The sequence below is a fragment of the Microtus ochrogaster genome, chromosome 24 (genome assembly GCF_000317375.1).
Source record: "Microtus ochrogaster isolate Prairie Vole_2 chromosome 24, MicOch1.0, whole genome shotgun sequence".
Taxonomy (NCBI): domain Eukaryota; kingdom Metazoa; phylum Chordata; class Mammalia; order Rodentia; family Cricetidae; genus Microtus; species Microtus ochrogaster.
The window spans coordinates 32571248-32585872 of NC_022024.1; the positions used below are offsets into that span (position 1 = coordinate 32571248).

Below are 14625 nucleotides of genomic sequence, written 5' to 3' on the forward strand. Positions count from 1 at the left end.
GCTGTTCTCCTACCTGCTTCTCCGCTGTTCTCCTACCTGCTTCTCCGCTGTTCTCCTACCTGCTTCTCCGCTGTTCCCCTACCTGCCTGTCTTGGAGATCAGTATTCACTAGTGGGTGACAGTTATTCATAGAAAGGGCAGCTTCTCAGAGCTGCACGGCTTCGTCTTCATTGTCGGCATCATGGTCACCTCCTCTTCCTCTTTTCACCTCCACTGCCTCTTTATTTTGAGACAGGGTCTGGCCAGTAGCTCACCTGGCCTCAAACTTTTTAATCGTCCTTTCTTGACCTTGAGTGCTAAGGTTCTGGTTAAGATTGTAGACAGGTATAAACCCTTACCCGACTGTGACATTTCTTTATTTAGTTAAAGGGGACTTTTGTTACAGACACAGTTGAGATGGCTGAGGTACTGGAACATGAAGACACGGAATCGGAGCCTATGGATGAGGAAGAGAAGGAACAAGCCTGTAAGAGTTCGTCGGACGGCAAGGAGCCGCTGGAAGCCCCCGAGGCAGCTGATTCTGGTGGAACAGCAGCTATGGAACAAGAGTGCATCCCAAAGTCTGTTTCTTTCCTTCCTCGGAATAAGGAAGAGTTGGAAAGAACAATTAAAACCATCCAAGGAGCCATAACTGGGGATATCCTCCCCAGGCTGCACAAGTGCCTGGCATCTGCGGTAAGGACTGCTCCAGCATCTCCTGCTGCAGCCAGGATCGAGTCAGGGGCAAAGGAGACAGTCAGATGTAGGGTACAGTGCTGGCAGGCCTTCGTGGGCCTTAGTGTTTGAATTTCCCCAAACTCTTAATTCTTACAGACCAAAAGGGAGGAAGAGCACAAGCTGGTCAAGTCGAAGGTCGTGAATGAGGAGGAAGTAGTCCGGGTCCCCCTGGCCTTTGCCATGGTTAAGCTGATGCGGTCCCTCCCCCAGGAGGTCATGGAGGCAAATCTGCCCAGGTATGTCATATGACAGGTAAAAGTTCAGAGAGACTCAGAATTTACTCCTTTTTCCCTGGCTTTTAATTCCTTTCCTCAGAAAGAGAAACGCTGCCATGGTTTGCTGTAGCTCAAGTCCTAACGGATGGGTGTGTTTCTATGTTTCTGTCTCTTGGTTATGTTTTGCCTTTGCATTTTCTAGTGTTTTGCTGAAAGTGTGCGTCCTGCTCAAGAACAGAGCCCAGGAAGTCAGGGACATTGCACGCAGTACTCTCACCAAAATAATCGAAGATCTGGGCGTGCACTTCCTGCAGTATGTTCTCAAAGAGTTACAGACGACCCTTGTCCGTGGGTACCAGGTAAGTGTGGCATTTCATATCACACAAGTCAGTACTTCAAGCCTGTCTTCAGTAAAGCTGACTGAGCGAGGGACTGGAGGGATGGCTCAGAGGTTAAGAGCACTGACTTCCTCCAGAGGTCCTGAGTTCAATTCCCAGCAACCACATGGTGACTCACAACCGTCTGTAATGAGATCTGGTGCCTTCTTCTGGCCTGCAGGGACACAAGCAGATAGAACAGTGTATACATAATAAATAATTTTAAAAAAAAAAAGCTGATTGAGCAAGCAGGCACCATCATTCACGTTTCTAGTCACAGCTGAGTTTGGTGTAAGGAAACTGTTCTAAGTAAAATTCAGTATTCCTTCTTTCTGTGGCTTTTTCTGCTAGCATGCTAAGATCATACGTATAGGTAGAGATCGGCGTATGTGTTTTAACAGTGTATGAGGAGCAGGTGAAACCACCTCGTAGGTCTCCTCCTCCTGTATTAGCGCTGCTTTTGTCTTTGAGGATTGGGAACTTCACACGGTAAGGTAACTTGGTTTTCAGTAGTCGAATACATCGGAAAAAGCCAGAGGCGGGAAGTAGTTCCACCCTAGATGGTCACGTTGCTTCTTTGTTCTTTGGCCGTGTCTGCTAATGCTCCTTCAACCTGAAGGACTCCCTTTAACAATCGCGTGGAGTGTGGGGCTGAAGGTAGTGGGGGTCTCGCTTCCTTTCTTCTGGGAGGCCTTTATCTCAGCTTCATTCCTGAAAAAGGAATCCCTCCTGAATATGGAATTCTACCATTTTAAAAGCATTGCACCACTCTTTGTGCTGAGCTGTTCTATTTGCTCTTCCAAGTAACACGCTCTTCTTCGGCTGCTTTAAAGACTGTTCTGTTTCTCAGCAGTTTGAGTATATCTCTGAGTGCTCTTTCCTTCACCAGTCCCGTCCCTGCGGCACCTAAGCACACCGGTTGTTTCTGCACACACTGTATTTTATACAAAACTGTCCTGTCAGAGGGCCTTAAGTGGTGACCTGTGGTAGCATGTCTCAACTGCTCTGAGCAGTAACTAACACAAGGACCCTTGGGTTATGGCCAGCACCCTCATAGCCATTTCCATTCTGACAGTGTCTCTCGTCTTAGGTCCACGTGCTCACTTTCACTGTTTACACATTGCTGCAAGGCCTCACCAGCAAGCTGCAAGTTGGGGACTTAGACCCCTGTCTACCAATAATGACTGAGGTAAGATTCGCAGGATGCAGTTCTGCTTTCCCTAAGTGGGAAGTGGTCATTTTAGCAGTTCACAAGTAAGAAATAAAAATAGACTGTCAAAATGGAAATAGAATGCAAGGTTTCACTCATTGTTGGGTGCTTAGTATGTAGAAGGGGCCCCCCCAGGTTTAAACCTCAATACACATGCACACACGTGCGCAAACACACGCACACACGCATGGAATTTACTGTCTGTGTGTTTTAGATTAATGAAAGTTGGAAAAGCTACGCCTTCATTGCGATGGGCATTCTATTGTTGCTAGTGTATAAGTTGGTTTAACCTTCTTCAAAATGTTGGCATTTCATGTCAACAGCATTTGAAATAAACAAAAATTTCCAGTTATCTCCAGTAATCCAGGTTAAAGGAGTAATCAAAGATACATCATGGATTTGTTGGAAAAGCTAAAAGTACCTTCAATCAGAGCTTTATAATATTAAAAAAGTAATGCTTAACTTAAAGTTAGATGGTTTTAAATGATTTGGGAGGTAGGATTAGCAATATAATAAACGACACGACAATTTTAGAATGTAGGCTCTAATTTTTGAGTCTCAATTTCAAAATTTATGTTCTTTGCAATGATTAAGTTGCAAATCTGAGGCTTTCTGGACCTCAGCTTGTTGCTCTGGGTTGGTTCTTGTGTTTCTGAACTGGTTTCTAAAGTGCATTGAAAATGTGTGTGCCCTAGCAAAAGCTCTCTTCCTCCCATTTCAGGCCATCCAGTCTAGCTCTGATGGGGTCCTGCAGAGGGCGCACTGCCCAGACTTCTTGTGTGGGCCTGCCTTGCTGAGTGCTCATTTCTGCCACTTGTCCTTCCTTCCTTCCAAAGATTTTTAACCACGAATTGTTCGGTGCCCTGGCGGAAGAGAAGGAGGTAAAGCAGATTCTGTCCAAAGTCATGGAGGCGCGGAGGAGCAAGAGTTATGATTCTTACGAAATCCTGGGCAAGTTTGTCGGAAAAGATCAGGTCACAAAACTTATTCTCCCATTAAAAGAGGTAAGGAGTGAGATCCAGGAATGCCGAATATTCTGTCTGAGCTCCCGAAAGAGTCTTTCAGGGCAAACACTGTCCATGATTCCCCTGGGTTGCCTTTGCGCTTGACAGACAAGTCCCGTGAGTTTCAGCCTTGACTTAGGTGCTATGATCAGCCAATCGGTGTCCTTGATAGGGAAAAGATGTCAAAGGAAAGGCAGTAAGAGTTGGAGAGTGAACGAATTTTACCTCTGTGTCTTTGGACTTAAAACAACTCCCATATCGCCAAGCAGAAGAATGCTGCCATTAAATATTTTAAACATGGGGGCTGGGAAGATGATTCAGTGTTTACGAACACTATCTGCTCTTCCAGAAGACATAGGTTCAATTCCCAGCTCCCACAGGGCAGCCTTCTATAACTACAGTTCAAGGGATCTGACACCTTCTGGCCTCTAAGGTCACTGGGAGCGCACAAGTATGCATGCAGGCCAAACACTCACACACATAACTAAAAAGAAATAGAAATGTTCTAAGCACTGTTGCAGGTAGAAAATTGAGACTGGAGGGGTAGGAAGAAACATGGTTACAGAGACTCGGGATTTAGTTCTAGACCACTCTGCTCTTCAGTTGCTTTCCGCTGTCTCTTTTTGCCCCAGAGAGAACGGGGGCTCTAACGTACCCCCTTTCTTACTGTTTGCCGTGCCCGTGTAAGTGATAGCAGCCGCGATGTTACTGGTTCACTTTCTTACAGCTTTATGTAATAAACTAGAGCCGACCGCCATGTAGCGGGTTACTCTTATCTCCAGATGTCTTGGTGGTAGGTAGCTGTCACCAGAGTGCACTTCATTTTATCTGGTGCTGACCTAAGGATGTTGGCTGTATTTTGAGATGGAAAGGACTCATGCAATGAAAGGCTGAGTGTTTTCCTGAGGTGATGATGATCCCAAGTTCCCATCAAGCCTTTCCGAGTTTTTCCTAAAACCTGGCCATCCCAGTCCTTAATTCACATGGTTCCTTTTAAATAGCAACTGTGCGTTTTATTGATTGGGGGGGGTGTGTGGGTGCTCGTGCACACACCTGCCATTCACCCCCATTAGTGCACTTCGCAGATACCTACAGCACTGTGCCCTGAGCCTCACCAGCAGGAATCCATGAGCACAGATGCCAGTCACAGTGATCGTCTCTAGAGCAGAGGCTGCCAGAAAAGCACAGCTCTCCCCTCAAAGGATTGTGAGATTTGATGTTCTTCATTATTCTGAAGCTGTAAATGAGTGACCATGAATTCACATTGCCTCAAATACCATGTTCCAACATGGCAACAGATTTATGAAGTTATAGTCAAAGAAGAAGCAAAGTAATCAAGACTTTTTAAAAATAGCTTGTAGGTCAGATGGTGGTGGTGCACACCTTTAATGCCAGCACTCAGGAGGAAGGTACAGGTGGGGCAGCCTGAGCCACAGAGTGAGTTCCGGGACTGCCAGGGCTACACAGAGAAACTCTGTCTCAAGAAAACATACATAGATGAATGAATGACAGAAATACGCTGTGGAAACACTGGGTAGGTCAGTTACAATAAAGCAGAGAGCCCCTGCAGTAGCCACTGTGTTATCTGTTTGGTGGAAGCTGGCACTCTGTCCTACGTTCCCCTAAGGGATTGTAACAGTAGCCACAAGGGTATGAGGTCAAGTACGGGGGTGCACGGTAATGGCCGTTTGTGGGCTAGAGACAGCCTGAGATAATTTGTTATCTCAGCCTGTAACAGTCAGGCTCTCCACAACCACTGGGGAGTTAGTTGTTCCTTGTAGATGGTTTTCTTTTGGAGACTTCAGTTCACAGGGTTGTGACCAACTTGTTTTATATGGGGTGTCTGTTTGAAGATGTGGTGCTGTACAGTCTTTAGTTAGAAAAGAGCATACTGGGAAGCCAATACGTGAAAGAGCCATTGCGGCCAATGAGAGCATGGCTCCGCCCATCAGCACACGCCCTTCTGTTTGCTAATTTAGATCCTGCAAAACACCACAAGTTTAAAACTTGCCCGGAAAGTTCACGAAACCTTACGCCGGATTATAGCAGGATTAATTGTGAATCCAGATATGACAGCAGAGTCTCTTCTCCTGCTCAGCTACGGTCTGGTCAGTGAAAACCTGCCGCTGCTAACGGAAAAGGAAAAGTAAGTTACCAGGGAGCCACTTCAGTCACTGTCTCTGAAGTGCATTAATTTAATCTGCTGTAATGTGAAACAAAAGTTTAACCGAGCACATCAGTGGATGCCTGACATCCCAATACTCAGGAGGCAGAGGCAGAAGAGTTGAAAATTTGATACAGCCTAGCTTAGACAGCAAAATTCTTAGCTTTGTGCTGTTTGGGCTGAGAACCTTCCAAGTGGTAATTTCAACATACTGTTTTTGTCATGTGTAGTGGTGCATGTCTTTAACCCAATACTTGGGAAGCAGAGGCAGCGGAGTCTCTGAATTCAAGGACAGCCAAGGCTACATAGACCCTGTCTCAGAATATAAAAAATAAAATAAAGTTTTTGAAAGATTGTTTTTCTCTTAATGAGGTGGTTTAAAAGACAGTAGCCAGTTATTTTCATATAATTCTCTGGTGCCGGTTTTATTTTAAATATTTATTGAATGGCAGACTAAATTTGGAATATATTCCTGTTCTGATTAAAAGAGATGTAGAACTTGAGTGATCTAAAAATTTCTCATGCCCATTCTTTGGATTTTGCTCTGTGTTCTGAAAAGAGACCTTGGCATGTATTGTCAAATTGTAACCCCAGGTACCCTCTCCATTCAGATCCGCTCCCTAGTCTACCCTCTGTTGTTAGAGGTTGCTGTAACCATCAGCCCTCCATTGTCTGCAGGGCAGGAGACAAGACAAAAGTAGCTGGGCCCTGGTGGTGCCGCCCAGGTCTGCACAAGGTTGCGGTGCTTCCCTGAAGCAGGTGACAGTGCTCTTTCTCTTCTCTTCCACTGTGATTGATTGACAGGAAGCCAGCAGCCCCTGCGCCTGACACACGGCTGCCACCGCAGAGCTGCCTCCTGCTCCCCCCAGTTCCAGTCCGAGGTGGGCCAAAGGCTGTTGTAAGCAAGAGAACCAACATGCACATGTTCATCGAGTCTGGTCTTCGGGTGAGACTCCCTTACACGTCACTTCCTGTTTAGTCATCTGCAGAGTCCCGGGTGCCCTTCGCCTCTGCACAAACGCTACAGAGTGAATTCGTTGCAGACACACTGAAGGGTGCCTTTGTTGAGTTGCTGTTGGTCTCTACCAATACTTCCAATACCAGGCACTCCTGGCTGACCCGGATCTCTCTGTATAGACGAGGCTAGCCTAACACTTGGCAGCAGTCTGCCTGCCTCAGCCTGAGTGCTGGGATAACAGGTGTGCGCCACCTCTCTCGGCCCATCTTTGATGGCCTGATAGTTATTAGAATAGCACAGTTTTGGTTTTGTTTGTTTGGTTGGTTTTGCTTTTTTTTTTTTATGAAGAGATTTTTTTTTTTAAAAAACTGGTCATTTAGTTCCTGTGGCTGACATTTTTCCTGGTTCTTTCGGGCTTCAGGCTCCAGGCCCCTACTTCACTGTCCCAGCGTATATTACAGTGAGCCTCTCTTCCCTTCCGCTCTAAAGCTACCTCACTCTGAGTCTGTGCCTCGCTCAGTGTCCTCAGGATAGGGACAAGGTCTGTCTTGGTCACTGCTCTGCCATGCACCGGGCCAGGGCCTGGAGTCCAGTAGGTGCTGAGTGGTCATTTGGTGAACAGATCTCAGTTCAGGCTCTGTTCCCACACCCTTGCCTTTCTGAGCTCACTTCTTAGATTTCTTCATTTCCTTCTGTTATTTTGAATAGAAGCATCTTGAAACGTTACATTCGTCTCTTCCAAGTCCCTTCCTTTACCTCACCCACCTTGTATTATGGGGAAATAATGTCAAATTCCTCTTCAACCCTTCTAGCTGCTGCATCTGAGTCTGAAGACTTCCAAGGTCAAGTCTAGTAGTGAGCATGTGCTGGAAATGTTGGACCCCTTTGTGGAAGTCCTCATTAACTGCCTGGACGCCAAGGATGTGAAGGTGGGTGGTCCATGTGGATTGTCTGTCCTTCTTGAGATGACCGAGTTTATAAAGGATAGTACAGCCATCACGGTCTGCTTCACTGAAGATAACCTGTGGGGGAAGAAGGCTCAGTAAGCAAAGTTCATGGTGTGTGAGCAGGGGGTACTGGGTTTGGGCCCCAGCATGTACATAAAGTCCCGTTTGGTAGAGAACCCCTCACATCTGTGTAAGTCCTTTTAAGTATCTGATTCTCGAGACACCTGCAGTGGTGTCCCCAGGCCAGTGATCTGCATCTTCACATGCTCAACGTTGTCGTTACCTTAATGACGCCACCCTGATCCTGCACGTTCCTGAGATATAAATAAACGCTCAAGGAAGCCAGAAGAAGGCAGTGGATTTCCTGACATCCTAGTTACAGGCAGTTGCGAGCTGTTTGGTGTAAGTTCTAGGAACCAAACCTGGCTCCTTCCTCTGAAGAGCAACGAACTCTATCTCCAGCCTCCAGATTTTGCTTTAATGAACCTAGGTCTTTGTGCACGGTAAACAAGTGCTGCACCGCTTAGATTTGTACCCAGCCCAAGGCAGATTTTCATGAGGAAGCTAGGGGCTGGCAGCTAGTCCTGACCTGTCTGTGGGACTCTGGAGCCCCCACCTCTCCACAGTCACACAGGCCATCACTTAAAGCCTCAGATTGAAGCTCAGGACTTTCAGATGACGAATGACTAAGGTTTTTGTTTTGTTTTTTGTTTGTTTGGGTTTTTTTATTTGTTTGTTTGTTTGGGTTTTTTTTTTTTTTTTTTGGTTTTTTTTTGAGACAGGGTTTCTCTGTGTAGCTTTGGAACCTGCCATGGAACTCACTCTGTAGACCAGGCAGGCTGGCCTTGAACTCATAGGAAAACACCTGCCTCTGCCTCCCGAGTGCTAGAATTAAAGGTGTGCGCCGCTCTTTCTTTCTCTTCATAATCCAGCCCAGTGAGGGTGCCAGGGTACTAGAAGGGGGTATGTCAGGTATTGCAGTGCTTTCTCACCCCTGTGAATTTAGGAATTCTGTCTGTAAGCACGGAGTACCAACACCCTTTCTCCATCCTTGTTCTTCTCTGTAGTAAATAGTACTTGTTCTTACACCTAATTTTGAGCCAGTTCTTCTTAACGCAGAAGTCGTATGTGTATTTATTTTGGGGGGTTGAAACAGACTCATAACTGTGTAGCCCAGGCTGGCCTCAAACTCAAGATCTCCCTGCCTTGGCCTCCCAAGTGGTGAGATTTAGAGGCTTGTGCGCCATGGCTATCTTTGTATTTATAATGCCCACAATGTACTGGTAATGTAGATCCACGGCAAAACAGTTACGTAGCACGGGAAGGCCCTGGATTTGGTCATGTCTGCATCCCACTGGCCTCTCAGGCAGTGGCCGGAAGGGCTCTCTGGTCCTGCAGCCTCACTCCGCTCTGCCATGACCTCTATATATAGTTTTAAACTAAGTCTCTGTCGTTCTATTTACCTACAGAAAACTGGAGGACAGATAAGGGGGTGAAAACTGCCAGGTTAGAGAAGCCGAGAAGCAGCCAGTTGACCTTGCTTTTTGGTCAGAGACCCAGCAAGAAACACATCCCTTCACTCGTCCCATAACCAAAAAGGAAGCCCAAATTCAAGTTCTGGCTCTTTCCTTCCTGTGTGTCTTCTCTATCCAGATTGCTGGCGTCTCTATGGCCAATTCTGGTCAGCTAGTTGTTAGCCCCGCCCCCTGACTCAAGGTAAACTTAACAGTCTCAGAGTGTCACTGTGAGAGCCAACTTCCTACAACAAAGGGAGCAGTGTGGTAGCAGCTTTAAGGATACCCAGGATGGCTGTAGATAGAACACAGACTTGGTAAAGATGGCTGCACTGCGTTGTCATTCTAGAAAATAGAAAACTATTGCAAGTTAATTTTTAAGAAAAAGTCCTGAAGTTGTCCCGTCTACCCAAATCCTTAAGAACTTGGTAAGTGGACTCCAGCTCCAGAGGATCTGATGGGCTTTTCATTTATACACATAACAAATGAGTCTAAAAAGCCATTTTTGTGAAGAGTGAGAAGCTTTTATTCTGCGGCTCATTCTCCCACCATGGGCTCAGCACAGTCTGATAGACACTCCCTCACCTCCCCTTGCTCGTGTCCCGAGTCATCCATAGCTCTGCATTCTGTTTTCTCAGGTGATCGCGGCCCTTGCCTGTGTCCCGAGTCATCCATAGCTCTGCATTCTGTTTTCTCAGGTGATCACGGGCGCTTTGCAGTGCCTGATCTGGGTCTTGCGGTTCCCTCTGCCTTCCATAGAAACAAAAGCAGGACAGCTGACCAAGCACCTTTTCCTCTTGCTGAAGAACTATGCAAGACTGGGGGCTGCCCAGGGCCAGAACTTCCACCTGGTAGTTAATTGTTTCAAGGTGAGAGAAACAGTCGCCCTTAGTGAGCCAGGACCCACATCCCATCCGTCACTCAGATTTGTTTCCTAGGTGTCGTTGAGGCCTTCTCATTTCCTTAGACCTCACTTTGGGGGGCTGCTGCTGACTCCCTCTTGTGACTTACAGTGTGTGACCATCGTGGTCAAGAAAGTCAAGTCCTACCAGATAAGTGAGAAACAGCTTCAGGTTCTCCTGGCGTACGCTGAGGAAGACATTTATGACACCACAAGACAGGCCACTGCCTTTGGTCTTCTCAAGGTACGGTGTTGCCAAATGTTGGCTTGGCTCGTTTATGTATGTGCATCAAATCCTGAGAATAATATGGAGCATACTACTTGAACTTCTGAAGTTAAAGAATTGATAAAAGTTATTGTGATTTTCACAGATGTAAGCTAATAGAGCATTTTTAAAAAGAATTATTTGTTACGTATATGGGTATTTTGTCTGCATGTATGTCTGCACACCAGACAAGAGCATTGGATCCCATGAGACCACAGTTATTGGCGGTTGTGCTGGGAATTAATCTTAGACATCTGGAAGAACAGCCAGTGCTCTTAACCTCCGAGCCATCTCTCCTGCCCCTAACATAGTATTGAAACATGAGGTCTACAGTGACCTTTTCAGAGGGGCTGGGGATTTGTCTCAGTGATAAGACATTTCCTTAGGTTGGAAAGCCCCTGGGTTCAATCCCTGGCATTGCATGCATGCATACATACACATGTGTGTACTTACATACATACCCAAGCCTGCAGAGCTCTGGACAGAATCATGTGTTCTAGTTTATCATATTGGAGGATCTTTTTGCTGTTGTGCTTATCGATGAACTACTGCATAATTTAAAGCTTTCTATTTCAACCCTTGTAAGTCTGTACTTTTTCTTTTGGTTATTGTCATTGTGACTGAAAGCTGCCTGTGACTGCTTTAACATCGGGCCTACCTATTATATCCATCGGTGGATGAAATTTGTTTGCCTTTTCACTTAATGTTTTAGGCTATTTTATCAAGAAAATTATTGGTCCCAGAAATTGATGACATCATGCGGAAAGTATCCAGCTTGGCAATTTCTGCGCAGAACGAGCCTGCCAGGGTCCAGTGCAGACAGGTGTGTAGAGAGAACTAATTATCATAGTAAGGGTTGGGCCACACCTGCTGGCCTTGCTGTTACAGTTAGAGGGCATCCTCTGGATTCTGAAGACTGCTTTGTACAATGCTGTTGCTGTGTTCTGAGACTCAAGCTTCGAGGGCAGGAGGTCGGGTCCTGAGGATTGCTGGGTAAACTGAAATCTGGATAATCAGCTGTGTTTCGTTCTTAGGTTTTTCTGAAATACATTCTTGACTATCCCCTCGGTGATAAATTGAGACCAAACTTGGAATTCCTGCTTGCTCAACTGAAGTAAGTGCAGACACAGGAACAGAGGGGTGGGCTTCCTCTTCCCTTTAATGTGCTGCCTGTCTGGCGAGGACGGCCTGAGCGTGCTGGCAGTTCCTCTGCACTGTTGCTCTTGGCGCCCCCAATGCTTCTGTGCGATGGTTTGCTCTCTGTCTGATCAGAGTCTGCTCAGGAGGATATTGGGAACCCAACGTAAAGGCAGCTCTATGGTCCGTGAGGTCATTGGCCTTGGGAGAATGGGGTAGTTCCCAGTTCTTCAAGAAATAAGTGACAAGCTGCTATTTTAATGTGAAAGTAATCACGAGATACTGAGTCCACCTAATGTTCTCACCCTAGTTATGAACATGAAACTGGAAGAGAATCAGCCTTGGAAATGATTGCCTATCTCTTTGACACCTTCCCTCAGGTACTGTTTACCCGGGACCCCGGAAGCTCTGGCTCTCACTGTTAGGGATCCATTGCTGTCCCATCCCGGGGTTCTCACCAGTGCCTCTTCTCCCGTAGGGCCTGCTCCATGACAACTGCGGGATGTTCTTCATCCCTCTTTGCCTGATGATGGTGAACGATGGCTCTGCCATGTGCAAGAGGATGGCTTCCATGGCCATCAAATCCCTGCTCGGCAAGGTCAGCCTCGAGAAGAGGGACTGGCTCTTCCGTCTGGTCACCTCCTGGTTTGAAGCGAAAAAGGTCAGTGTTGCTTTTGGTCACATGTTAGCTTTTGTGCATAGTTTTCACCAGAATACATGCTAGGGGCACTGTTGACACTGCCTGTCGCAGACAGCCTTGTTGGTGTGTCGTCACGTAGAGAGTATGCTCCTAGTCTCCTGGAGCCTAAGAGCTACAGAGAGAGACAGAAACACCAGCTGTGCGCAGAACCATTAATATTAACCAGACTCGGCACCCGGTGCACGAATGCCCTGGTTCTGCACTGCTTCTGGTCTTCAGTTTCCAGAACACAGAGCTCACATCCTTCCCATCAACACTGTCACCATCGCTGCTGGCCGTCTTCTAAGGACTTCAGCTATGATTTCATTTATTTTCTTCCCTTGTTTGAAAACTATAGTTTCATCCATGCTTGGTTTCGTTGACCCTCCACCCACTGTGGCCCCCATCCGACTTGGACCTTCGGACCCCAGCAGCTCCCCCTTTCCCTCTTACATGAAGTTACTATGTTATCCTACTGTCCCTCCCTTGCCCTCCTTTCCCTCTCTCACGGGCCAGCCCTTTTCTAGTTCCCTGCTATCCACACCTGCTCACCCCCAGGTAAATAGACATACGTGAAGCCAGGACCTGCGTAGAGGGGATGGCATGCTGTTTCTCTCTTACTGACTCTGCTGTTGACACTGCCTGCCTTCTTTCTGTAATTCTACATCTTGCTGTGCTTTGTTCTGGGTAGAGATTAAACCGACAGCTAGCTGCCCTGGCCTGTGGCTTATTCGTGGAGAGTGAAGGAGTTGATTTCGAGAGAAGGCTTGGAACTCTTCTTCCTGTGATTGAAAAGGAGGTTGATCCTGAGAACTTTAAAGACGTAAGTGATTTGCTAGGTACTAGAACTTGGGAAGAGTTTACAAAAGCACTCGGTTGCATTGCTAATGTTGCATTGAAATGTTTTCATAAGGAAAATCAAGAATCCAGTGCAGCTGGAGCTTTTGAAGATGGGGCCTAGGGGTTAAGGGTGTATTTCATTGAAAGAGTGCTTACCAGCATACCCAGGACCCCAGCACCACCAAAACAAGCAAGGGCAACGTGCTGTGCTAATGCACAGTGAGACGCTGTCTCTGAAGTAAAGTAAGCTGCCTTCCCTGTATGTGAAGATCGGAGGCACTCAGGGCGTCTTACCACGGGTACAATTGGCAATACCCAAAAACAGTTTTGGTTATTATCACAAGTGGAGGGTGGACTTGCAGTGGTGTCATTGGTAAGTGGCTGGGGGGATAATCTCCATTGCCGTGGTTAGGAAACCTGCTAGAGACAGACGTGCTGGGAGCGCATGTACTGGGTGCTTCCAGGCCATTACATTAACTGGCACGCGCTCACCCTGTGTTTAGATCATAGAGGAGACGGAGGAAAAAGCTGCAGATCGCCTGCTGTTTGGTTTTCTCACGCTGATAAGCAAACTCGTCAAGGAATGTAATGTTATTCACTTCACCAAGCCCTCCGAGACATTGAATAAAATCTGGAGTAAGTATTTTATTTAACAATGCAGTAACTGTGATAAAATTATTGGAAATACTTGAAATCTGAGCAAGAACAGTACAGAAAGTAAATGTAAGTTCGTAAGGAAGAAAACAAAGGAGCCCATCAGATTATTACACTGGAAAGTTATTTTTGGGGGGGTATTTTTTTCTCACTATTACATTTCATTTATAAAACAAAGGTCATTAATTGGGAGTCAGTTTTGGAAAGGCAAATGTTGCAGAAATCCGGGTGCTGTGTGATTTACTTCATACAGAGCTCCTACCAGCTCCTCCTTCCTTCCTCCCCTGCCCTCCCCCAGCTCTGCTAAGATGTGGTTTACAGGGCTGGGTTTCATGTATTCCTTCAGCATCAGTCAGTAGGCAGAGTCAGTTTTAGAATTCTTTCCTGTGTTGTGTCTCCATAACTTCTGATGTCTGGAAAACAGGGCAGTTATTTTCCTCTCTGGCTCCTCAGTCCCAGCACGTGAGATGCCTACGCGCATCATGTTTACCGCCAGGGACTCGGGAAAGCGCGAGGCAGCTGAGAGTGCACGTTGCTCTTTCAGGTCACGTACACGCGCACCTCAGACATCCGCACAACTGGGTGTGGCTCACGGCCGCCCAGATTTTTGGGTTGCTCTTTGCATCTTGTCAACCGGAAGAGCTCGTTCAAAAATGGAAGAGCAAAAAGGCCAAAAAGAAGCCCACGGAGCCTGTAGCAGTCAGGTTCCTAACAAGTGACCTTGACCAAAAGGTACCCTTTCTTCTGTGTGTGTGTGTGTGGGGGCGGGGGGAGTTGCTTTGTTTTAAGACTGAGTCTCACTACGTAGCCCTGGTTAGCCTAAAATCAAGCTGACCTGAAATTTACCAAGACTTGTATTCCTTTTTGCCTGGCTTGGGTTTTGGTGTTGTTGCCTTGTATGTTCTGTTCGTCAGGTAAAGTTTCCCTAAACCCTTGTTCTTCCCTTCTGACCCGTGTGAGATGTTTCCTCTGGTCTATGGTTATCCCCTGGGTTCCCTTCCGACCCGTGTGAGATGTTTCCTCTGGTCTATGGTTATCCCCTG

General features: G+C 46.7%; 1 protein-coding gene across 1 annotated transcript in view; it reads left to right on the forward strand.

Moving 5' to 3' along the window:
* Positions 1–14625, forward strand: part of Utp20 (UTP20, small subunit processome component) — an 80010-nt gene that overhangs the window by 58886 nt on the left and 6499 nt on the right. Inside the window, exons 41-57 of the mRNA XM_005358277.2 lie at positions 386–675; positions 814–953; positions 1135–1291; positions 2400–2498; positions 3356–3523; positions 5503–5669; positions 6492–6633; positions 7458–7574; positions 9805–9975; positions 10120–10251; positions 10985–11095; positions 11307–11386; positions 11720–11789; positions 11888–12070; positions 12780–12911; positions 13432–13564; positions 14127–14314. Of these exons, the coding sequence (XP_005358334.1) occupies positions 386–675; positions 814–953; positions 1135–1291; positions 2400–2498; positions 3356–3523; positions 5503–5669; positions 6492–6633; positions 7458–7574; positions 9805–9975; positions 10120–10251; positions 10985–11095; positions 11307–11386; positions 11720–11789; positions 11888–12070; positions 12780–12911; positions 13432–13564; positions 14127–14314 (2480 nt within the window). The remainder of the gene's footprint in view (positions 1–385; positions 676–813; positions 954–1134; positions 1292–2399; positions 2499–3355; positions 3524–5502; positions 5670–6491; positions 6634–7457; positions 7575–9804; positions 9976–10119; positions 10252–10984; positions 11096–11306; positions 11387–11719; positions 11790–11887; positions 12071–12779; positions 12912–13431; positions 13565–14126; positions 14315–14625) is intronic.